The 23,745-nt window shown below is 42.9% G+C and overlaps 2 protein-coding genes across 5 annotated transcripts in view; both read left to right on the top strand.

Annotated features, from left to right (window-relative positions):
* LOC121309042 (extended synaptotagmin-1-like) overlaps positions 1-10,883 on the top strand; it is a 28,321-nt gene extending 17,438 nt beyond the window's left edge. For all 3 annotated transcript variants that reach the window (XM_041241893.1, XM_041241895.1, XM_041241894.1), the window contains 17 exons: positions 230-301; positions 877-1,113; positions 1,367-1,549; positions 2,440-2,616; positions 3,677-3,759; positions 3,966-4,014; positions 4,404-4,493; positions 4,783-4,878; positions 5,138-5,209; positions 5,532-5,618; positions 6,253-6,399; positions 6,657-6,853; positions 7,115-7,213; positions 7,564-7,695; positions 8,051-8,156; positions 8,674-8,723; positions 9,235-10,883. In XM_041241893.1, coding sequence (XP_041097827.1) covers positions 230-301; positions 877-1,113; positions 1,367-1,549; positions 2,440-2,616; positions 3,677-3,759; positions 3,966-4,014; positions 4,404-4,493; positions 4,783-4,878; positions 5,138-5,209; positions 5,532-5,618; positions 6,253-6,399; positions 6,657-6,853; positions 7,115-7,213; positions 7,564-7,695; positions 8,051-8,156; positions 8,674-8,723; positions 9,235-9,262 — 1,905 coding nt within the window. In that variant the 3' untranslated portion in view covers positions 9,263-10,883. The remainder of the gene's footprint in view (positions 1-229; positions 302-876; positions 1,114-1,366; positions 1,550-2,439; positions 2,617-3,676; positions 3,760-3,965; positions 4,015-4,403; positions 4,494-4,782; positions 4,879-5,137; positions 5,210-5,531; positions 5,619-6,252; positions 6,400-6,656; positions 6,854-7,114; positions 7,214-7,563; positions 7,696-8,050; positions 8,157-8,673; positions 8,724-9,234) is intronic.
* A 1,624-nt stretch (positions 10,884-12,507) lies between these two features.
* LOC121309047 (E3 ubiquitin-protein ligase DTX3L-like) lies at positions 12,508-21,402 on the top strand. Of its 2 annotated transcripts, none has more exons than XM_041241902.1 (7): positions 12,508-12,599; positions 14,119-14,198; positions 14,501-14,720; positions 15,982-16,115; positions 17,147-18,676; positions 19,215-19,432; positions 19,794-21,402. In XM_041241902.1, the coding sequence occupies exons 2-7, from the start codon at positions 14,160-14,162 to the stop codon at positions 19,861-19,863; spliced, it is 2,211 nt and encodes a 736-aa protein (XP_041097836.1). In that variant the 5' UTR covers positions 12,508-12,599; positions 14,119-14,159; the 3' UTR covers positions 19,864-21,402. The 2 variants fall into 2 exon arrangements, with proteins under 2 accessions (XP_041097836.1, XP_041097837.1); XM_041241903.1 differs by having other exon boundaries at positions 14,504-14,720.
* Positions 21,403-23,745: the final 2,343 nt, after the last annotated feature.

Below are 23,745 nucleotides of genomic sequence, written 5' to 3' on the forward strand. Positions count from 1 at the left end.
TCAATAAAACTTCAACATCTTTTCTTCTTAGACAGACACTTTGTTTATATGCATTAACTCGATTTCAGATTGAACACAGTTACAAAAGGGTCCGTTCCTTGGCATGTAAGCATAGTAAATTAACTGAACCTGTGTGTGTGTGTGTGTTCAGTGATGTGCTGAGCCCGTGTGTGTGTCAGTGATGTGCTGAGCCCATGTGTGTTCAGTGATGTGCTTTCCTGTGTTTCAGATGAAGAAGGGGAACAAGGACCCCAGTCCCGTGGTGCTGCTGTCAGTGCAGGACACGACCAGGGAGAGCCGGGTAAGGGGCTGGGCTCACGAGCCCTTCGTGTGTCACGGGGGCGCTCAGTCACAGGCCTGCACTGTGACTGTGCAGATACAACCACACTGACATCTTTATCAAGCCCTTCATCACAGAGCGCTCTGCGTCAGAAGAAATATCCATGACTGTCACACTTCCATCTGTTTAGAGAACTGCTTGTCCAAACGCAGTGAACCCTGCTGAGGATAGTGTTTGTGTTGCTGATTGCATCAGACTCTGGACAGACTGAGGCTGATGTCACACCAAGTTTCTCTATAGATACAGCTGCTGCTTTATTCCACATCAAAAACGAAAAAAAACATGAATTACTAAAGGGCCCTGCTACAGTAAACTCTAGTACTTGTACAACACTCTGTCAACATGCCTGACTAGCTGTCAATGAACCAACTCAGTGAATTATCCATGATCGATCGAGGGAGCACTGAATCATAAGTGCTGTATCTTCTGCTAATGCCCCTCCCCTGTGCTCCTCTCCTCAGACCTGCTGCTAATGCCCCTCCCCTCTGCTCCTCAGACCTGCTCCTAATGCCCCTCCCCTCTGCTTCTCTCCTCAGACCTGTTATGGCACCAATAACCCCGTTTGGGAGGATGCCTTCCACTTCTTCATCCAGAACCCCAAGACCCAGGACCTGGACATCCAAGTGAAGGACGACTCCCGAGAGCTCTCCCTGGGCTCGCTGTCCCTGCCCCTGGGTTGCCTGCTCAACAGGCAGGACCTCACGCTCGACCAGTGGTTCCAGCTGGAAAACTCCGGGCTGGCCAGCCGCATCTACATGAAGGCTGTGCTGAGGGTGAGGGGCAGTTTATATACAGGGGCTCAGATACTGAGGATGGGTCTGTATTGAGATCATTGTAATAACCCCTGAGACAGAGCAACAAAATGATTTGAAAATGAAAAGTTGCTAAAGAGACACTACTGAAATCAATACTGAATACCTGAATTGGTGCAGTATGGCCTGTGGCACTCCATCCAAACTGAATCATTTGTAGTTCTAACCCTGTCTTAGTTGTTTCTCAGGTGTTCATTGTAGTTCTGTCTCTCAGATCTTGTTCCTGGACGGTGTCCCCCCCAAGTCTCCCCTGAGCTCCTCTCTCTCAGTGCCGCTCCCACAGGGGGGAGAGGGGGTGGTGACGGAGGAGAGAGCCCCCGAGGGGACCAGCGTAGACCCTCCTCCCCGCGTGTCCCGTCCTGAATACAGCTCTGCGGACGACAGCTTCGCTACAGAGGTGAGGAGAGAGAGACAGGACATTTACTTTAATATTGGAGCAAACACTGTAGGAATGTATTTGGCTGCAAAAATGACCATGCATGTTCGTATTCGTTCATATAACAGACTATCAAAATTATATAATGCAATGGAAACCAATGGATAAATGGCATCTGAAGTAAATCTGACACATTCTACCACACAGTTCGATGAGGCACCAGGGTTATTTTACACCTGAGAGATTCTTGTAACGTGTTCTCTTACAAGTGATACTTATAGCGAATTCAAAATGAAAGGATATTTGAATATTCATTTTCAAACACGATAACCCATGCTTGTCCACGCACTCATTCATTGCGTGTGCACCAGCAAAGTCAGGACACACATTACTGATTGTACAAACTACATAAGTTCTGATTAAGAAAAAACTAAAAGTGCAAAATAGTTTAGTTTCCCCTTTTTAGTTGTATTTTGTGAGTTAGGAATAATGGCAGTCCAAGCAGCATCCTCAATGTTACAGTGAAGAGTATGTGTGAATGTTAAGAGCATGTGTGATGGTTACTTGTTCAGGTTTTTCACCACTATTCAAAATCCACCCACAAGGCTTTAAACACAATTATAAATACGGTCCTTCATCAGTTTTACTGTCCCAGTTACAATGCTGGCGTACAGTAATGCATTCATATCTTAGATCCGCTGCCTCTGCTATCCCAGCTCTGATAAGTTGCAGTGAAGTTAAATCCTTATTTAGGACCGTCTTGATTTATTGTGATCATTTAAAGCGAATGGGCTTCTAGCTAACCCTTGACACATACATGAACCCGAAGCGTATACGTTACCTTTGTACAGTCCTGTCTATGGTCAAGGAAACAGCCCTCCAGTCATGCAGTACTGCTGTCTCTCCTCTAGGGGGTGCTGCATATCCACCTGCTGGAAGCTCGGAACCTCATTGCCAAGGATAACTTCTTAAAGGGGATGGTTAAAGGGAAGAGCGACCCGTACGTGGTGACCCGGGCCGGTGGCGTGACCTTCCGTAGTCATGTGATCAAGGAGAACCTCAACCCTCGCTGGAGTGAGCTGTACGAGGTGAGAGCGGAGAGAGTCTGCACACTGCATACAAAACACTGCACACTGAATACAAAACACTGCACACTGAATACAAAACACTGCACATTGCATACAAAACACTGCATACAAAACACTGCACACAGCACACTGCATACAAAACACTGCACTACACACTGCACACAAAACACTGTGCACTACACACTGCACACAAAACACTGTGCACTACACACTGCATACAAAACACTGCACACTGCACACAAAACACTGTGCACTACACACTGCATACAAAACACTGTGCACTGCACACTGCATACAAAACACTGTGCACTGCACACTGCATACAAAACACTGTGCACTGCACACTGCATACAAAACACTGTGCACTACACACTGCATACAAAACACTGTGCACTACACACTGCACACTGCATACAAAACACTGTGCACTACACACTGCACACTGCATACAAAACACTGCACTACACACTGCATACAAAACACCACTACACACTGCGCACTGCATACAAAACACTGTGCACTACACACTGCACACTGCATACAAAACACTGTGCACTACACACTGCACACTGCATACAAAACACTGTGCACTACACACTGCACTACAAAACACTGCACTACACACTGCACACTGCATACAAAACACTGCACAACTATGGGTAATCTTTTTAAAGCTATCTGAAATGATATGAAATGATGTTGAGGTCTCTCTAATTTGTCATTAAGAGAAATCTTAAAATAATTTTTTATTTAATACATTTTATCTGCTTAATTTAAAGATAGCAGTAATACATTTTAGGCTTTCTGTTCATTTTAGATATATCTCAAATGAATTAAAATATCTCAAAACAGTGTCTTGTTCATTTAGAGAGATGTCATTTTGGGTGATCTAGGCTAGGTTTACAGGCTCCTAAAACTGAAGAGCAGCTTGTGAACTCAGCAAGTTATTGATCCTGTTATATCAAACATTAAAACACAAACAAACTGTGATGCACGCAGTCCAGACAGCTCGCCAGTAGTGGACTGAGTCCTCTGGTTCTGATTGGTGGTTCCCTGTCAGGTGATCATGACGGAGGTGCAGGGACAGGAAGTGGAGTTTGAGCTGTTTGACAAGGATGTGGACGCGGATGACTTCCTGGGGAGGTGAGTGTAACCATTCGCCAGAAAATCAGCTTTTAATTGGAGTCTTTTCAGAAGCAGTGGATGGACGTTGGTAAGGTAAAAAAATGATCAAAGCAGAAACAGAAAAGTGAATCAAAAACAAAAAAAGGCATTACATATTTTAAAAATGTAGATAGTAATGAGCCCTTCTGGCTAGTAATTGGTGCTGTTTTTGTTTGTATGTTCAGGTTAAAGATTGGCCTGAGAGAGATCATTACCAACCAGTACATTGATGAGGTAGGCTGCTGCTGGGTCAGATGAGGAGGGGGGAGGCAGGGAGGTTTTTTAACAGCACTGTCTGTGAGATCCCTGAGGGTTAACCCTGGTGAAGGCACGACTGCGTGGTGCAGGGGGGGTCACACAGCCAGGGGAGCGCAGGGGTCCCTGAGGGTCTCCCCTGGTGAAGGCATGACTGCGTGGTGCAGGGGGGGTCACACAGCCAGGGGAGCGCAGGGGTCCCTGAGGGTCTCCCCTGGTAAAGGCACGACTGCGTGGTGCAGGGGGGGTCACACAGCCAGGGGAGCGCAGGGGTCTCTCCTGAAGGAAGGAGAATGTGGGGGTGTGTGGAGGATGTGTACCCCAGTGTCCAGCTCTCTCAGTCCAGCCTGTTTGTTGTTGTGTTGCAGTGGTTCACTCTGTCTGATGTGAAGTCCGGTCAAATTCACCTAGTTCTGGAATGGCTGCCAAGAGTGGCTGACCCCAGCAATCTGCACCAGGTAAGAGCGCTGACCCCAGCAATCTGCACCAGGTAAGAGGGCTGACCCCAGCAATCTGCACCAGGTAAGAGGGCTGACCCCAGCAATCTGCACAGGTAAGCAGAGGACACTGCTTTGTAGTTCTGGCTTATTCTACTAATGACCATGATGGCCGAACAGGGCGTGGGTGGTTTATGTCCACTCCATAGCGTAGTGTTGACATATCACTGAACAAGAAAACACTACGATTGCATCATTACTGAAGACTGAGCAGCTCTGCCTCTCCCTCTGTGTCTCGCTCTGTCTCCAGGTCCTGCACACAAACACGCTGGTTTCCTACCAGAACAAAGTCCAGCCCTCCGCTGCCATTCTGTCTGTCTATGTGGACCGCGCCCATGCACTTCCTGTGAGTATAGGGCTACTTCCTGCTTAAATAATAGGCGCAGCGTGTTGCACGGGGAACGGGTTAATGGTTACACTCTGGTTTACCAGCTGTAGACATGCTGACTGTTGACTAATGCAATGAACTGGAAAATGAATCAATAATCAGAAGAGCCATAGAAACTTGTTAAATGGAGGTCTCATATATATTCCAGTATTTAGATGGCAGTACAAATCTGTGTGTGTGTTTTTTTAAGTCTACTTTCTCTTCTTGTTTCACCCAGTTGAAGAAAAACCTGAAAGAGCCCAAGGCAGGAGCAGAGCTGTCTCTGGGAGGGGTAGTTTACAGAACCAAGGTCAGTCCTGCCTGCACAGTGTGATTTATAGTGTGGCAATGCAGTGAAAGCTGCTTTAATACAATCACTGCTTAATTCAATCAACTGCAAATCAAAACTTGCACCCCCTTTGCTCTTCCCCCAATACACACTCTTATTGAATCAGCTGGTTTGTGTGATCAAAATGAAGGTGTACAAACACGATCACATTCGTTTTCAGTGTTTGGTATTATAGTGTGCAGCAAGATACAAATTGTTAAGCTGAGTCAAAGTGAACGTCAGATTAGATAAAGCCTTTGATTTCAGTCTGGAGTACTGCTTCACCACCCTTTCCTCTTCTCAGGTGTGTGAGCGCTCTACTGCCCCCGTGTGGCAGGAGGCCTTCACTTTCCTGGTCAAGAACCCCTATGAGGACATGCTGCTGGTCAAGGTGAGACACTGAGCCGCAGTCACACAGATTACTGTCTCCTCTCCTCCTGACATAGCACAGACTTCTGTCTGATTTACTGTCTCCTCTCCTCCTGACACAGCGCAGGCTTCTGTCTGATTACTGTCTCCTCTCCTCCTGACACAGCGCAGGATTCTGTCTGATTACTGTCTCCTCTCCTCCTGACACAGCGCAGGCTTCTGTCTGATTACTGTCTCCTCTCCTCCTGACACAGCGCAGGCTTCTGTCTGATTACTGTCTCCTCTCCTCCTGACACAGCGCAGGCTTCTGTCTGATTACTGTCTCCTCTCCTCCTGACACAGCGCAGGCTTCTGATATAAAAGATATCACACGAATGATATAATGAACTACTGTAATAACTTAAATGAAATCTGATACATGAACTAATATATTTAGAAAACTGCTTGTGCAACTGATGAAACTTGGTTAGGTCATTCTTTAGCCCCAGTTATTGTGAATGACAGAATGTAAAGGAATTGATAGTGTGCCTGTCTTAACACATGTCAAGCTTCCTTTTTTTAATGCTTAAACAAGACAGATTTTAACTTTCATTGATAACGTGTTCTATGTGCTGTGCTGCCAGAGGTTTGAAGCTAACACAGCCCTCTCCCTCCAGCTCTCTCACTCCTGGGGTATGCCTCTGGGCTCCCTGGTCGTCTCAATGAAGGAGGTTCTGGCCGGAACGGACCTCACCCTTGACCGCTGGTTCCAGCTGGACGGAGCCGGACCCGAGAGTCAAATCCTGCTGCGCGCCACGCTCCGGGTGAGCCACAGGGTCAACAGAGACGCAGAGGGGCACAGGAATGGACCCCTCTGCCAATTTCTGTGCTATTCCCCTGAGGCAGAGTTCACATATTGAGCGGCTTCACTGGTCTGTTGAAAGCGTGGCAAAAGAAATGTCAAATTACATTTTAGCCTTGCACTATTTCTAAATAGCTTGAACTGACTTCATTTTATAAGACAGCTTTATTCTTAATACTTATATTAATACCCAGGCTGGTCTTTTTGCTGTGTTCTCAGATTCTGGTGCCCAAGTCAACAGATTGCGCAGTGCGAGAGGGTGGCCCTGAATTTAGAAGCAGCGTTCCTGTTGCAGACAGCACCACCCCTGGAGAGAGCATGGAACTGCAGGAGGAGCCCGTCCCCGTCAATATCTCTAGCAAGGAGGAGTCTGGGACCAGTCAAGACCTGAGGCACAGACAGGTGTCCGCACAGAGGTGACTGCCCACACCGACACACCAACACGCACACAAATGCGGTTCTTGGAACTTCGCTTTAACTCTCCTATTGTGGTTTATTTGACTATTTGATGTGCTGATAAGCTTTGCATTGAACACAGAGTATTTTATATAAATATATTGGAAAATCTTATATAAAATTTAAATTAAACAGTATAGCTAATCAGATGGAAGCCCCATTAAGATATAAAGTATCTGTCTGTAGTTTTTGTTTCGTAATCTTGTTCATTATTTTTCCAGTGAGAGTGATCAGGTCTCGTCCCCTCTGGGTCAGGTGCGATTAACCCTTTACTACCAGTGCCAGGAGGAGAGGCTGTTGGTGACGGTGCACTCCTGCAGGTGAGCAGCCTTTTCATTGGTAACAATGCCAATTAGGGGCTAGGGAGCGCAGACAGGGGGCTAATTTCAGTGCAGACTGAAAATTAAAGATTAAAGCCGTGCAAATGCTTCAGCGGAGAGCTGGTCTGCTGTATATTCGGTTATTACAATATAAATTGTAATCAATACCAACGTGTTCCTAATCAGCTGCTGAGTGTAGTGACCATTTCCACTGGCAGGGAACAATTAACACTGAGACATAGTCCAGAAAAAAAGAATGACGGCAAATGGTTCACATCACATGGCTGCTTGAAAGAGGGGCAGGACTTTCGGTCCGTTGACGGCCTGCCTGTCCGTGTGTCTGTCTGCAGGAAGCTGAAGGCCTGCTCGAAGGACGGCTCTGACCCCTACGTGTGTCTGATCCTGCTGCCGGACAAGAACCGTCTGACCAAGAAGAAGACGGCGGTCAAGAAGAGATCACTGAACCCGGACTACAATGAAAAGTGAGTGAGGGGGTGAGGTCAAAGACACTGAGAAAGGCTTGAAGCCAAAATATTTACAAAGTTTCTTTTAGTGTCACGTTAGATTTCGGAACTGTCACGTTTTTTAATTTGTCAGTTTTTCGTTAAGTATGTGGGAAAACTGCAAAGCGGTACGGAATTCAATATGTAACATTGTTCAGCTGGTTTCATTCGACTTCATGAAGTTAATTCTATAGGGTGATGGAAAAGGTTTGTCCATAGCTGTGCAATGGTAGAGCACCTGGTCACTCAGTGGCTGTATCGCTGCTGGGCTGTGACCGGGGTGTATGTTGGTAACCCATATTGTTCTGTGCATGCGTGTGGCTGCTGCTGGCAGGTTTGAGTTCGACATGGGGCTGGAGGAGGCTCGGAGGAGGAGGCTGGAGGTCTCTGTGAAGAACAGCGTCTCCTTCATGTCACGAGAGAGGGAGCTCATCGGGAAGGTAGGCTGCCAGTCTCTTGCTCTGTGTGGAAAACCCAGCCGTCTTCAATTACATTGGCAAAGGTTCTGTATTGAGGGACTGTAATCCATTTCAGTGCTAGACAGACAGTGTGCTGTAGTCAAGGGAAACTGCGCTATTTCCATTTGCCTTTGCTGGTATTGCTAACAGGATGCATGTGGGATTTTTCAAAGATTTCTGCAAATAAGTTTTTTAGTAAATATTTTGAATGCAGAAGTATAAGGTATGGAATAGTAAATCTGTGTAGTAAAGGGATGCTTTGCGTCAAAAATGGTTGTTCTAATGAAACTTTCTGTAGTTATGACAGAGTTTTCCTTTTCCTCTGAAATGACATGTACATTTTTATTATTGTCTGTCCAAATGAATAGGGCACTTATTAAGCACAGTTTAATAAGAGCTAGTGGACAGTCCAGCTCGTCTCTGGTTCTGTGGACACGTGCTTGTGTCTTGGTCTTGTGATACTGACCGTAGCTCCTGTTTTTTTTTTTTTTTTTTTCAGGTCCTGATTGACCTGTCGCAAGTTGATTTGGTCACTGGGGTCGGTAAATGGTCAGTACATAGAGCGTGGGTGTGTGTGTGGGGGTGTGTGTGTGTGTGTGGGGGGGGGGTTCCAGAAGTAAAGCTGAAAGTTACACACTTAATAATCATTCCCAGATAATGAGTAGAATGTTTTTGTTCTAGAGACTTCTATCATGTTAATGCACTAAGAGCTCTCTCCTCTTATACAACCCAGGCACTGTCTAGTTACTGCAACTTTCTGTAAGTTAGGAAAGCACAGCGCCCTCTATGGGCCAAAGCAAGTTGTAGAGCACATCATGTGATGGCTGTTACTAAATCTCTCTCTTTCTCTCTTGCTCTCTCTCTCTCCTCTTTCCTCTGTCTCCTTTTTCTCTCTCATGCTCTTTCCTGCTGTCTCGTCTCTCTCTCTCTCTCTCTCTCTCTCTCTCTCTCTCTCTCTCTCTCTCTCTCTCTCTCTCTCTCTCACATTGCAGTACAGCCCACCCCCTGTACAGTGCAATGGAAAGTTGCAGCTGTTACCTGGTGTTTGTTTTTCCCACAGGTATGATCTGCAGGAAGACGCCGCGTAACTGCCTTAGAAGTATTGAGAAAACAAATCTCTGCAACGCCTTTTAACTGCTTCAAAGAACATAGTATATAATCAGAGTTTTGATTTTATTTGATATTAGGGTTTTACTTCACCACACTGTTTTGCTTTAAACAGTGTCTTTTTTTAAAATCTTGCCATTCCATTTTATTGAGTTTTTATATCACTATACGGGTATATTTGCCTTAGTATTATGTGCACCAAATTGTACTTTTAAGTTGTTTTTTTTTCTGTTTTAATGAAGAAGTAACTAGCTTTTTTATTATTATTACTATTATTAGCAGGTACTAATCAGGCTGAACCATGGAGTCCTTAGGAAAGCCATAAGTAAGAAATAAGCCACCAAGACAGGGTGGGCAGTATTGGGCCGAAGGGTGAACTTCTAGCCCCTGGAAGGCCCAGTATTTAATAAAAGGGCAACTGTTATGAAAAAAAAAAAAAACAGAAACAAGTTTTGTAGTTTACAACTTGAACAGAGAAGTTTTATTGATTATTATTATTATTATTATTATTATTATTATTATAATCCTGATGAGTAGGAGGCGCAAGGATATCTGTCCAGGTGAAAAGGCACTTATGCCGGTACTTTTTATTTCCTGGTCATCTATTGAAAGTTAATGGACCCCATCTGTCAAGGGTACTAGCCAGTGCGACGCCAGGAAATAAAAAGCCAATACTCTACAGATTAATAAATGCATACAATGACAAAACACTGTCAGCAGGGTGCATCCATCTATCATACCTGCTTTTCCACAGAAGATGCAGCTTTATATATATTACACAACACACACTGAAACCTGCATAACAGACGAAGGCATGCCCGGGCCATTTACACAAGCGTGTGCTGCTGGCGGGTTGCCCTGTGTACTCCAGGGTTGGCGCTTGTGTTCGTGACGAAGGATTCTGTTCCGTTTTCACTTGTAGGATTTGTATTATTTACATGCTGTTTTTTGTATATGTGTTATTATTGTAAAATGCTGTGCTATAGAAGACTGCCAATTCCAGAGTGCTGTATTACCCTACCCTTCACCTTTAACCCCACACTAAACTTTAACCAAATGATCTTTGTACGCAGGGGCAGCTGCCAGTGGTAGAATCCACCTAGTAATCCATTGCAAAGCAATCGTAGCATAGAAGTGAACTGAGCCAACAAATGCAGTATTCATTGTATGTCTGTCCTGTTGAGACGCAGCGATGGAAAAGCATTTCCAGAGACTAGCACTCTGTGACAGTAACTATGGTAACACAATCACGGCATAGTCTATATGTAGGAATAACAGTACTTGTAGCTTGCGTTTCATAATGCCTGTGAAGTCAAGGTTGTTCTTCCTTCACTAGCAGCACTCCTTAAACTCTGTGCCTATATCACACAGGCTGTCCCTGAGCTGTTGCCTGCTGTGCTGAGTGTCAGTGTGCTGGTGGATGTGCATGTCACAGTGTTATTGCAGTGGGGTGTGTATAACATGAGGGAGATCTCCAGAGGGGCTTTATTAAAGAGAGGGGGTTAACTCACATGCTTAAGTACTTTTGTTTTTTTAAGTATCGTTTTTACTGTGGACCAAGCACTCGTCCAAATAAATGACCAAAGACCGTTTTTTATGGGAGAAAAGATGATTTTGCCTTTCACATTATTTGTCTGTCACCTGTTTTACTGTATTTGATTTGCACCCGATTTAATATGACGTTCAAACTTTCATACAAGCAAGAGAAGGGTTAACGCTGCACACATTTAAGGTTTATAAGAAAAGAGTTTCAAAGGCAGGTTAGTAGTATTCAGCTGGAGTGTAAACACACATTATTCATTGTTATTAATTAGTCATTTAGCAGATACTAGAGTGCTGCAGAGTCACTTCCAATAGGGCCTCGGTTTTACATCTCATCCGAAGGACGGAGCGCAAGGCGGTTCGGTGACTTGCTCAGGATCAGCGAGTCAGTGGCTGAGCGGGGATTAGAACTGGGGACCTCCTGCTATCAAGCCCCTTTCTTTAACTGCTGGACCACCACGCTGTGTATAATCCTGTGGGCTGTGGCTTTGAGAGGCTTGCTGAGTGTAACCCCTCCCTAATGAGTCTGGATGCTGCTGGGATTGTAAAGCAGCTCCTTGTAGCGAATCCCACTGACCTGTGCAACATGTATGTGTTACTACAGTACAGATACAAAGCTGTGTGTATTACTACAGTATCTATAAATCTGGATCTCAGCTGTGAATAAAGTACTTTACCTGCACTGCTACAAACACCTTTGTTATCCTGTGATTATTTAACAGTCATAAACTGGATTCAAATGCCATCCTTAATGACAATACAAGAGTCCTACTGCAGTACATTGTCACATAGCAAAATATACCTGCAGGTATGTCAGGAACATACATCGCCCACACTGGCTGCAAATTCAAAATCCGAGCCAGCAGTATGATAACACAAAAAGTTGATGACCATGATATATCTCAACAGTCTGTCCAGAATAATAAAGAAAAAGAATGACCAAGTTTCATGAAAATTTGAAGAGAGATTATCCAGACATATCCAAAAATGTAAGTGTGACAAACAAAAGAGGCACGACAGACACCCCTATGTATCCCAGAACCTGACAGTCTCAATAACTTAATAATAATGTTAATGCCAAGCTTCATGACAAGTGGAGCAGCGGTTTTACAGATACCTGGAGATACGCGTATGTAGCGGCTACATCCCCTTCACAGGGATTTCATCCCCACACAAACCCAGTGGCGCCGCCGTCAGACAGTGTTTACCAGTTTCAGTGAGTTTAGATCGCTCCGGTCGATTCAAATGCTGGGAATCTGCAGCAAAGTCTGATCACGTTTCACACGGTCCCTCATGAACCTTGGCTGCACGAAGCGCCTGCCAACCGAGCACCTACTGTCTTCCCTGCCCGTGGGACCAAACCTGACTGCCAACAGGGAGATGCAGATAAAGGGTGTGCTACGTGTGGCACGCGTTTATTTATATATATATATATATATTATATATATATATTATATATAATACATATATATATATAGATAGATATATAGATATATAAAATCGTGCCAAGCAACGAGACCAGCTACAACATTAACAGTCGCCAGGTAGTCGTTAAAATTCTGCTAACAAACAAAAACATATTTTCTAATTGTGTTTTTAGAAGCCTTTTGCATCCTCATTAATAAATGTATTTTTTAAATGTTTTCTGCGTGCGTGAATGTAACCTGTCACAGCTGTGAACCAGAGATTTCTTTCGCTTTCGTTTCGTGTCTCCAGATCCACACAGAACAGAAAGTGAACCGATCCGAGCAGAAGAGTAAAGCACAGATCTTTAAGGTAAGAGGCTCAAATTAGGATGTTAGATTGTTTTTGGCAAAGACAGAAATCGTATTTATTGCTGTAAAAACTTTCAGGAACGTTAAAACTGCAATGAACAGCCATCCAAGTTTTGGAAATCACATACATGGTGAATGCGAGGAACAACAACTATAAAACCCATTCGTGTTATCGTATATCAACATTTTTCTCAACTTAATGATATTTCGTTAAATAGTTTTTAAAATGAATCTAGAAACTCGAGTAAATTATAACCGATTTTAAACCCGACTGTATGGAGCATACGCGGAAATACGCAGAGTATTAAAAGCGAAAGTCATTGAATTGCCAGCAATAATATATAAATATAGTAAAAGTAAATGTATTGAATTAGACATTGATGTTTTTTAAAGATACAGCAGCCTGCGTATAAAAACAAAGGTTGAGGTTGCGGGTAATTGCGTGGCTTCTGCATAGCATCAGCAATGTAGTGTCATGTTATTTGTGTGTTGTTTCATTAACCCATTATAATAAAATGGTTGAACGGAGCACTCTCGTTGACTGTGACTTCACATGACCTGTAGGATCGCTGTGCTCAACACTGAGCCTTTGCTTTCTTACACGGAGTCAGGGCTATCTTCTGGAGTGGGTCATTTTAAAAATCACAGTAAATGACACTTCATAATGCATAATTGCATAATACGGGTACCAGGCAGCGCTCCACATTTAGGGCATTGGTCAATTTACTCTCCAATTTCTCCCCCCCAAAAAACAGGACATCACAGTGCGAAGATGGAGCTAGTTTAAATAATTTATTCGAATTAATAACACTGCTCAGTGTCTCTGCTGTCTCCCGTGGTGAAAAGGTGTACATTTTTTAGAAGGCTTGGAGTACAAATCCTGTTATTGCTTTATCTGATGATGTGCCAAAAGCAAGGAGAACAGTATCGAGTTAAACTGAGGATTACGTGAGACGATCTTTATTTTCTAGAAATAATAATCAGTTATATATATATAATGGGCTATGTGTGTAAAAGGGTCTGGGTTAAGGGCACAGAGCTGTTCTTCACTGGATTGTGAACCTGTAAGTTAAGGTCATAATGATAACCATAGTTCTACAGTTCAAGTACAGTTTATAAATATGTTAAAACCATGGTATCTTTTCCTCAGTGGAAAAGTAGCTTTAAGTGTAGCTAGCTCCTTTTTCAAAGTAGCTTCCCCAGCCCTGCTTCCTGTAGCCTTTTGCGATATAGTTGTGTATTTTCTTTGATTAAATTATGTTAAATAAAAGATCGATTATGTTTATGTTTGTTTAAAAAAATGTTTCAATCCTAAAATTCTAAGTAATTATAAAGTTTCTGGGCGCAGCTGCAGATCTCATTTTTAAGGTGTGGGGTAAGGGCAGCACTGGAGGGCTGAGAATGGAGTGCTGGAGGTCAGATGACAATGGCACTGTAAGCTGGTATTAAAAGGTCATTTTTACTGCAGATTTGCTGACTACAGATGGCACTAATCCCCTGTTTGTTTTTCTACCAATCAGACTTGGTGTCTCAGAAAGTGGTGTGCAGACTCTTGATAACCATGGCAACTTCCAGCAACGATGATCAGACAGAAGATATGGTATTGCTCATCTAGGACGAAATCAACCAAGAAATGTGCTGAAATTTGAACTGTGAACTGGATGGGGGGGGGGGGGGGGGGGGGTGCTCCATTAGCCTCATGCATATTATTATTATTATTATTATTATTATTATTATTATTATTATTATTATTATTATTATTCCAGCTATAAAATAAAATCTAACTTTCAGTACGTAAAGAACCATGATGCCAGTGTTTTGGGCAGAAACGTATTTAGTTATTTTAAATAGTTATTAATGTGATTAGTCATCAGTTGACTGATGTGTGATTCTTTTTTACAGGAGGTTGATGACGCCAGTGCTGATACTGGCAAAGCTCAAATTCATATCAAAGTGGAGAGTACCAACTGGAATTTAAAGGACAAAAGGACATGGACAGCTTTAGAAAAAAAGCTCCAGTCATTCTGTAACAAGACAGGCAAGGGAGACATATCAATTTCAAAAATACACCCTGACGAAAAGGATCCTCGCTATGCCACTGCAGAAGTAACGCCTTCCTCAGGTAAGAAACAACAAGATTATAATGTTTGTTTGTGTCTCACCTTTTCAGTCATTTTGTTTGGTTCAGTACATGGTTGGGTTTCAAAAGGACTGTGGGAACAATTCAATAATTGATCATTTTGAGTTTATCTGGGTTGATTTAGTTCTCTTATTAAAAATATTTAATTGACGTGTTACAAGATCGAGGATTTACTATGAACACACATGCACAAGTCAAAAGCTATCACTGCCTTTTATTCAGCGAGCAGGGCCAGTGAAATATGACCCTGCCTATACACTCCCACAGAGCAGCTGCTATCAGCAGCACAAGCAGGCTGTGACTAGCTAGTAGCTTGCTCACACATATGCGCCCACATACACACACAGACTAAACTAAACTGTTGCAGGCAATCTTAGAATAGTGAGCAAACTAAATCATGAACAGTTCAGGAAAATGCAACTGGAATTATCCTCAACGGTTCTTGAAGCTTAGACTTTTGGTCCACTGGTTTAGAAACTCAATCTGTTGAAGGGTCCAGTACAAAAGGTTCTCCCCTCAGCAACAGTCTTCAATCCCCAAATCATATTAAACTCGGCAGCAAAGCTCTCAATTCTCGATAGAATCAACAAACAGCTGCAGCAAAGTCTTCAGTACTCGGTATAGGATCCACAACAGCTCCTGTCCGCTCTGTCCTCTTCGCTGTATCTTTAGCTATGCAGGCAGCAGGGCAGTTTCTTTTTGGATACTGTGGCTTACGAACACAGCAGACCCAGACTTGTCTAATAAAAGTCTCTGTAAGTTTTACAGAAGTCCTCCAGCCAGACCTCAGTTGACTCGCTTGCAGCTTGCTTTCCCTTCTTGGGTCTGTTTTAGGCAGTCCCGGAGTTGCAGCTTCGCTTAGCAGAGTGACAGCACCCTGTTTAACATTCGAAGTGAAGCGCAAAATGTTTAGTTTTGCTTGCATATTTACAGTCTTTTCACTCTGCTAAGTAGCCACTTTCAAGAGATGATGTTGTAATGCCCTTTACTCCTGGGGCCTCGCTAGTTTGTGTCTTTATTGCGTCAGAACGCTTGTTGTTGCAAGTGTGAATTATCTGTCCATAACTCAACTGTCCATTCAGCATAATCCAGTTGCATTTCCAATACATGTGGATGTATTAATATCATATTCAGGGAGTATGTCCTACAGGACTATGCAAGGTTGGTGCATTTCGTGCTGCTTTTAAGAATGACAGTCAGCATTGGCAGGCAAACAGTATAACCAAAGTTTGTTTTATTTCAGCTGTGGAGATGCTACTGGAAGAGAAAACTTGCAAGGTCCTCGATTCGTCTTGTAAAGCCACTGTGCACTTTTTAGACAAAAGCCTGGTGCCTGCAGACCACTCAGACCCTCCAGCAGGCAAAAAGAAAGTTCAGGTCAGTGTTACCAGGCTTGAGAACGAAGTGTTTCTTTAGAAATGTTAGCACTGCTTATGAAAGACTAGGGAATATTCAATTGAGCAGAACAGTGGTGTGATCTGAATACCCCCGTCGTTCAAACTCTGTGGAAACCAGCGTATCTAACTGTGTGTGTCTAATGTACGTAAGTAAAATGGCAGGTTTGTTTTTATAAACCGTAGCAATGGTTTAGATCTTTTTTTTTTTAATTGGGGGTAGGTTTTGCAATTCAAGTGTGGGAACTATCGAGAAAGAGACACAATTGACTGAAAGTGCACATTTCTTTTCACTAATGAGATAACAATAAGCTTTTGTTAAATTAGAATGTTTTAAGAAGCATGATCAACTCAATATGTTATTAAAGGTGCAATAAAATCTTCAACTTTTACAGAAATAACTATTCATGTGACAGTAGTAGCAAGCAGTGAAGAACCACAGCATTGACCTGGGAGCGGGCAATATACCAGAATACCTCAACAACTAGCACAACACACGTTTACTTAATGCACCATGTATTTGCTTTAGAAGTAATTCCAGGACTACCCATTCCTGAACCCCCCCTTGTTTCATAGGGGTTGCAAAAACACAGCATTTATTCCTGGGGTTTTATGGTTAAGTTGTGTTTCTTTCATTTCAGTATCATGACCCTAAAACAAAGATCACTTTAATAATTTAGAGCTGGGAGTTTGAATTTAAATTGAAAAATATCTTGTTCTTCTGCGACATTTTTTTTTGTTTGTAAAGTGACACAGTAAATCTAGATTTGTTTTCTATGTGTGGCTGAATCATGAAAGTATAAAATGTGAATACAAAAAACACGAAATGCAATATGAAGATCAGTAATAACATGCAAGTCAATATAACGCTGTATTTTTTGTACCACTACCAACTTTTAAGGTTTTCTGGACTGGTGTGCAAGAATACAGGACACCTGGTCACAGCTGAAACAGAGATACAAAGAAACATGTCCTTCACTTTAGTACTTTAATTTGCTTTTTATTTGACTTTAGATTCCAGTTGAAGAACAGGTGGATCTCAACACAGTGAACCCAGAAGCTGCTGAAGAGAAAAATGCCAATTCTAAGCAGTTCAGCTCAAGAGATGGAAAGGTCACAGTTCAGGGCTCATTCGAAGAAGGGCATCCGTTCCACAAAGATGTCTTGATGTTTAACCATGATTCCAAGAAGCTTCATCAACAGCAACAGCAGGAGGTGGAGAATGGAGCCAGAACAAATCTGGATACAGGGGCAGAGAGAATTGACAGGACGATCAGGGCAAGTCCTAAGAGGGATATGAGCGAGAATGGAGAAGACCAAGTGCCTGCTGGACAGACTATCCCAGTGTCACAATTTCACTATGATTACTTAACCAAAGCCTACCGAAGGGAGATTGAAGACATCAAACAGAGCTCTGGTGTTGAGATGAACTCTGAGGTCCTTGTGTCCTTCAGTCCAGCTCAGGGACAGGAAGGAGCCAGAGTGCAAAAAGCTGAGGTGGACTTCATAAGCCTCTATCAGAACATTGCCACCAACCTGAGCTCTGTGAAAGCCCCGCTGTCGAGTGAGGAGTATGGACGACTGGAGGAGAATTTTAAAGAAATGCAGAGCAACTCCTCCAGGTTTGTCTTGAACAGAACTGAAGATGGGTACATGCTTGTCGGCCCCAAACCGGATTTTCAAAAGTTTGAGACGGAGCTGATGTCAAAATTCAGTGGGACAGCAAAGAGGGCAAGACCGGAACTCATTGAAATTTGTTGCGAAGAGCAGTTAATGAAGAAAGACCTTGAGATGTACCATGTCCACTGGGAATTCATAAAGAAACTGTATAGTAAACAGCTGCAGCGCATCCAGGAGAAGTTTGGCGTGAAGATTGACGGACATCCGGTCAGTGGCTCCAGGGAAGCTGTGAAGCTGGAGATCAAGCAAGACAAGGGCAAGTTCAATCTGCAAAGCCATGCCTTTCATGCGTTCCTGGAGCTCTATCAGAAGGTGGCAACCAACTTGATGTCAAGGTCAGTGGAAGACGCCAGTGAGGCACAGTACGGCAAGAAGCTCTTTAAAGAAATCCGCCCCAATCACCCGAATGTTTGGGAAGATGATGAAAATGGGAGCTTAAAGCTTGTTGGCTTTGTCAATCACTTGGCCCTAGCTGTGGCGGAGATGGAAACCAATTATGGTAAGAAGTTATTCAAAGGGGAGGAGCTGGTGCTCAAATTCCCCACCAGTTCTGTGGACCCCCCTGCTACCACCACACAGGGTGCCACAGGCGGACCAGACACTGAGAAAGAGAATTGCCCCATCTGCCTCAGTGACTTCACAGAGAAAACGCTGCTTAAGTGCAAACACTCTTTCTGCAAAGGCTGCCTGGATCGGGCCATGGCAACAAACCCCACATGCCCCGTCTGCAAAACTGTGTTTGGAAAAGTAGAAGGGAACCAGCCCACAGGGCGAATGACATGGCATAAAAACGGAAACAGTCTTCCTGGGTTCCACTGCGGGTCCATTGAAATATCCTATGACATTCCAAGTGGAACTCAAACAGTAAGCCACGATTTTGTATTTACTGCAAGACTGGTTCAATACATTTTAGGATTTGATCATTCTGTACAAATAGTCATTTGTATTGTTATTTTAGAATGACTATTTGTTTTTCTGGGGATAAGGTCAAGATGTAAACTAAAATGGATTATGCAATAGTAACTTTTTATATATATATATATATATATTATTAGGCAAGCAGACAGATATATGCAAGCGTAACAAGGTGCACTCAATTGTCCTTTCTTGATGGTCCAGTAGACAGTGGTTCTGTTGTAAGTTACACTATTAGCAAAAGTGTGGTTCCAAGCCCATTGTGTTGCTGTTGCTGAGATGTTTCCTGTTAATGGTTCTTCTAGGTTTTTTTCTACAGGGTAATTGGTATTACAGTAGTATGCCAGAGATTTGTGTTTTATTTTTAATGTTCAGTAAAGGATTATCAACTCCATTATATTGCTCGGCTTGGCACTTAAGAACAAATATATTTTATAATTTAAAGTTGTACAGGTTACTCAGAAAAACTGTTCAATTGTCACCCTAGGAGAAGCACCCTAACCCTGGTCGTCGCTTCCGTGGTACTGCCAGGCGAGCCTACCTACCAGACAATGCGGAAGGACGCAAGGTGCTGAGACTGCTTGAAAAGGCTTTTGATCAAAAATTGATTTTCACTGTTGGAACCTCTCGCACAAGTGGAGAGGAAGATACTGTCACCTGGAACGACATCCACCATAAAACAAGCATGTACGGCGGACCACAAGAGTAAGTCTAATCCATTTCTTTGGCTGTTGAATGATTCCAGGTCAAGTCAAGCAGAGAGAGTGTTATACTGGTTATGAAGAGATGGCCTCAAACCACGTGAAATGATCTTCCAATACACACAGAACATTCAGCTCTTGCTGTGAACGTCTGGATCTAATTTAGCAGAGGGAGTTCCATTTTAATTTGAGTCAGATGCTTCTGACTTTGAACCCATTGGGTCATACAGGTCACGGTGACCTACTTTTCAATAATGGTACTGACGCCTTTAAAGTCTCTGTATCTTTAGTGTGGTTGACTTACCTTGAAGAATAAGCATGTGGCGTGTCTCTGGTGTTTAATAGTGTGTGCTTGTGTGATCCAGGTTTGGATACCCTGATCCAAATTACCTGAAGAGAGTGAAGGAGGAGCTGAAGGACAAAGGAATAGAATGAAGAACCAAGAACCTGCCAGCCAAGAACCACAGCACAAATATATATATATATATATATATATATACACACACACACACACATACAGTCAACTCTCATTAATACAACCAGCCAAATGCATACTGTTTTTTATTGAAGTTACAGTAACACTGAAACGCGATGCGTAATTCAATACTCAGGGTATTCCAATATGAATGATTACTGGTGAATATGTATGCTTTGCTGTGTTAATTTGTGATACAGTGCGTTACCATCCCTTTCCTATGCTAACTGCATTTCCCATGATCCCCTCCTAGTTATTACAATGGTTACCAATACCACACTATAATTACTGAACTAAAACACCTCAAAGGCAACTGTATACCATCTGCATCTTCATTAAGAGAAATTGTATGTGTTTGTGATATTATCAGACTCATAGTTTTGATTAGGCTGGCATTCATTGAATATGACCTGTGGCCAAATCACTTGATATTAGCAAGATTAATGTTTAATTGTACATTTGGACATAAGTCTCAAGTATATGTATACATTTGCTCAATTATTTTTAGAATATTTCTTTTGAATGTCTAATACGAATACAACGTTTTAATGTAATCTCAAAACTCAAAGCAAATATAGACCAAAAATGTTCTTGGATAACGTATTTTGAGGTTTTTAGCCCTTCAAAAACTGATAACCTTAATTCCTAACCAGTTGCCTTATACTATTCAAAATAATGATGAACGAATTCTCGGATTAGAAAGAGACTGGGTGAATATGTGAGCGTGAAGGAACTGATAGATGTGTTAATGCAATATCTTACTAATCAATCAACATAATATCATTTACATGGGACACAGCTGATTAAGGCTTTAAGGGGTTTTAAGAATAAGTGAATATGGGGAGAAATCAAAGTGAGCAGTTGTGCTTTTGCAATGATTATTGAGAGGGGTGCTGTTGCTGTTATTGGCAATATTTAAGAAAGATTTTGTTTCATTGGCTCCTGAGTGGAAGTGTTGATTTTTTTTACACCTAACTTGAAATGCCCACTCATAGTTCAGAAGCTGAAAAGCAATGGGAGACTTCCTTTCCACTGTCAATGCAACTGCATCTTTTTCAACAGCCGGACCCGAGCACTGCTGCCCAGAGACTGGACTGGGATTCCCACCTGAGCCGCAGTATAGCCGCCTCTGTGCCCCCGACCTCGGCAGATCAGTGTATTCGTGGGGCACAGTTTGGAGCTTTCACATTTTGTAATATACACGCTGTAAAGATTTACCCAGCACACGCAAATGTAATTTACACAAAAAACACCTGCTGTACTGCACATAATTAGTATTAAAACAAGTAAAGCAATACCCCTGCCTTACCTGTGCTGCCAGGCCTCGCCTCGTCCGTATTCGTTTTAGTTTGTCTCTCAGTTTCTCAGCTAGCACGTAATAAAACATTTTCGTGTCGTCTTCGCTAGTATTATTTCCCAAGACACCTGGAGAATTACAAATATTAATTTTACTATAAAATGTTTCAAATTTTAAAAATAAACGGAGTACTTGAAGGGAATTTGGCGTTGTTTACTGTGTAGTTTTGGAATAAAGCGTCTTTAAAAGCGCAATATCACATAATTTGTCACAACGGGGAATGCAATAGCGGGTCTCCTGGAAAATGAATATTGTGTGTTAAAGATTTACCATAACTCCTTCATTTCAGATCATGCCGCTTTAGAAATGCCTGAAGATGCGTGTTGACTTTCCCACGAAACAGGAACAGCGTGCTCACTTTAACACAGTAATACAACATTAATCACCGGTCCTCCGCGCCTCCCTCTTCGCTTGCTTTATGTTTTTGCATATATTTCGAATACGCGTATTTATAATATCACCCGTCAGCTGTAGTAGAATGAACTCCAATCCAGGAGATGTCTGTAATAAACCATTCAATTGCAAAGCAGAAACAGTAATCAACGTCCAGCCGCTTTGTGATCGATCTGCTCCTACTGGAAAAACAGTCCTCCGGTCTGCCAGGCGAAACTGACACCTGCTTTTGTCTTACAAGTGGTACACAATTCAATTTTCTGTGTGCTGAGTTGTATGAGGACAGAGGAGAGAAGTTGTTTTTGTATACACAAACTGTGTCTACCCGAAGGGAAAGAGTTGTAAGTTACATGATGACTGTGTGTAATAACTAGTGTTGCACTTGCTTTGTTATTTCACCTGTCAGGATGAAATTGTCCCTCATGCCACTGTGGCTTTTTTTCCTATCATTAGCTGATCAGCTGCTTCTCCTGTTTATTGATATGCTTTCAGACAGTAACAGGAACCAGAAGACACTGCCGAGGTGAAATGTGTAAGGCATAGAAACTGAGAGCTCCCTTTGAATTAGCGTGGTACCAAATATCTCGTTTTAAAATGAACATACATGTGTGCTGTAATGTGTGCTTCTTTCAAAACTCCAGTGCAAATCAAATTTAAAAACTGGAAAGACTTCTGGGATTATTTTGTGAGCTACAGTAACTTCAAGGCTTGTCCCAGCTGCTTTTTCTCTCCAGTGCAGGTACTGTGGTTTTAATGGGGTTCGGGGGTGCTGGAAAGCATTACAACAGCCCCTGAACACCTAGGGGCTGTGTCACTGCCGAAGAGAAAGTTTACAGTATATTAAAAAAATAGAAAATACCCATTCGCTACACAGGTGTCGCATGGGTAGTTTTTAAAGGCTTCTGTGCATCAGCAAAGATGTAACTTCATTGTCCAGTGAAAACTACAGCGGGTTAAAGAAATCTCCATTTGCAGGTCCTGCTTTCAGTCTTGCACATCCCAGGAGTGACATTGTCCCCGCTCCTTCAGGGCCTTTTTTCCTGTCAGTGACCAATCAGCTGCTTCCACTATTGACTGACGTGCTTTGACCCTGAAAAGCTGAGGTGAGATGACCTAGGAAGTAAAGCAGTAACACATTTCCCAGAAGCACGCCAACTGAGCACTGTCTTATACCCAGTACTAGAGGTCATGAGTTCAAAAAAGTATGCATGTTTGCTCAACATTTAAAACCTATATAGTCAATGGTAAATGCGCAGTGGAAATATTTCATGATTATTTTGTTAGTTACTTTAATGGCTGGTTTCACAAACCCCTATTAACACGAGCCACTACCCTCCAAGTCAAGATTAGTGTGACTCGAGATGCAGCTGTACAGAGGCAGCCGATCTTCCTTGTGGACTCCAGGGGGCGCCACATTGGCTTTGGAGCTCCCGGGGCTGAAGAGATGGGATCCGGCTTAGACTGTTTCTCCTCACCACTCTGCGACGGCGACCCCTACAGGCCGAGTGAGCCTGGGGGTCCTCTTAAGCCCCTGAGCCATCTGGATTTCATTAAAGAGGTCCCAAGGGTGTAGTTTTGAAACAAACACATGTTGAAGCCAACTTACTTTTTGAACACCTGGTACTATTCAACATTAAAGAAAACCAGGCCTTCAGAACCCTCTTTCTTGTCATTAACCAATCAGCTGCTTCCCATGTTGACTGACATGCTTTCAGCCAGTAAAATGACCCAGAAGACACTGCCGGGGCGACCCAGGAAGTAAAGCAGTAACAGACTTCCTGGCCGGCAAGGCAATCGAACCGGGAGCTTTCTTTAACCCAGTGTGGCACCTGAGCTGGTTTTCAAAATGAGAATCCACGTGTGCTAGAACATGCGTTTCTTTTGAAACGGTCCAAACACGCTTTCTAGCATGGATGTTAATGTCACTCATTATCACCACATTGAATCGTCCTGCACACGGTATAATGTGAGCAGATGGAGACGGGCTGCCAGGCTATATTGGGAAGCACTTGATGTTTTTAACACCAGTTTTGATGTTTAAAGGGTTTTGACTGTATATTAAACCAGTGATATCAGAAATATATATCTGATC

The sequence above is a fragment of the Polyodon spathula genome, unplaced genomic scaffold (genome assembly GCF_017654505.1).
Source record: "Polyodon spathula isolate WHYD16114869_AA unplaced genomic scaffold, ASM1765450v1 scaffolds_828, whole genome shotgun sequence".
Taxonomy (NCBI): Eukaryota; Metazoa; Chordata; class Actinopteri; order Acipenseriformes; family Polyodontidae; genus Polyodon; species Polyodon spathula.

Coding starts and splice junctions, on each gene's coding strand:
- LOC121309047 (XM_041241902.1), top strand. CDS start 14,160: ATGGCAACTTCCAGCAACGATGATCAGACAGAAGATATG. Junction 14,721..15,981: donor AGAAGTAACGCCTTCCTCAG/GTAAGAAACAAC, acceptor GTTTTATTTCAG/CTGTGGAGATGCTACTGGAA. Junction 18,677..19,214: donor TTCCAAGTGGAACTCAAACA/GTAAGCCACGAT, acceptor TTGTCACCCTAG/GAGAAGCACCCTAACCCTGG.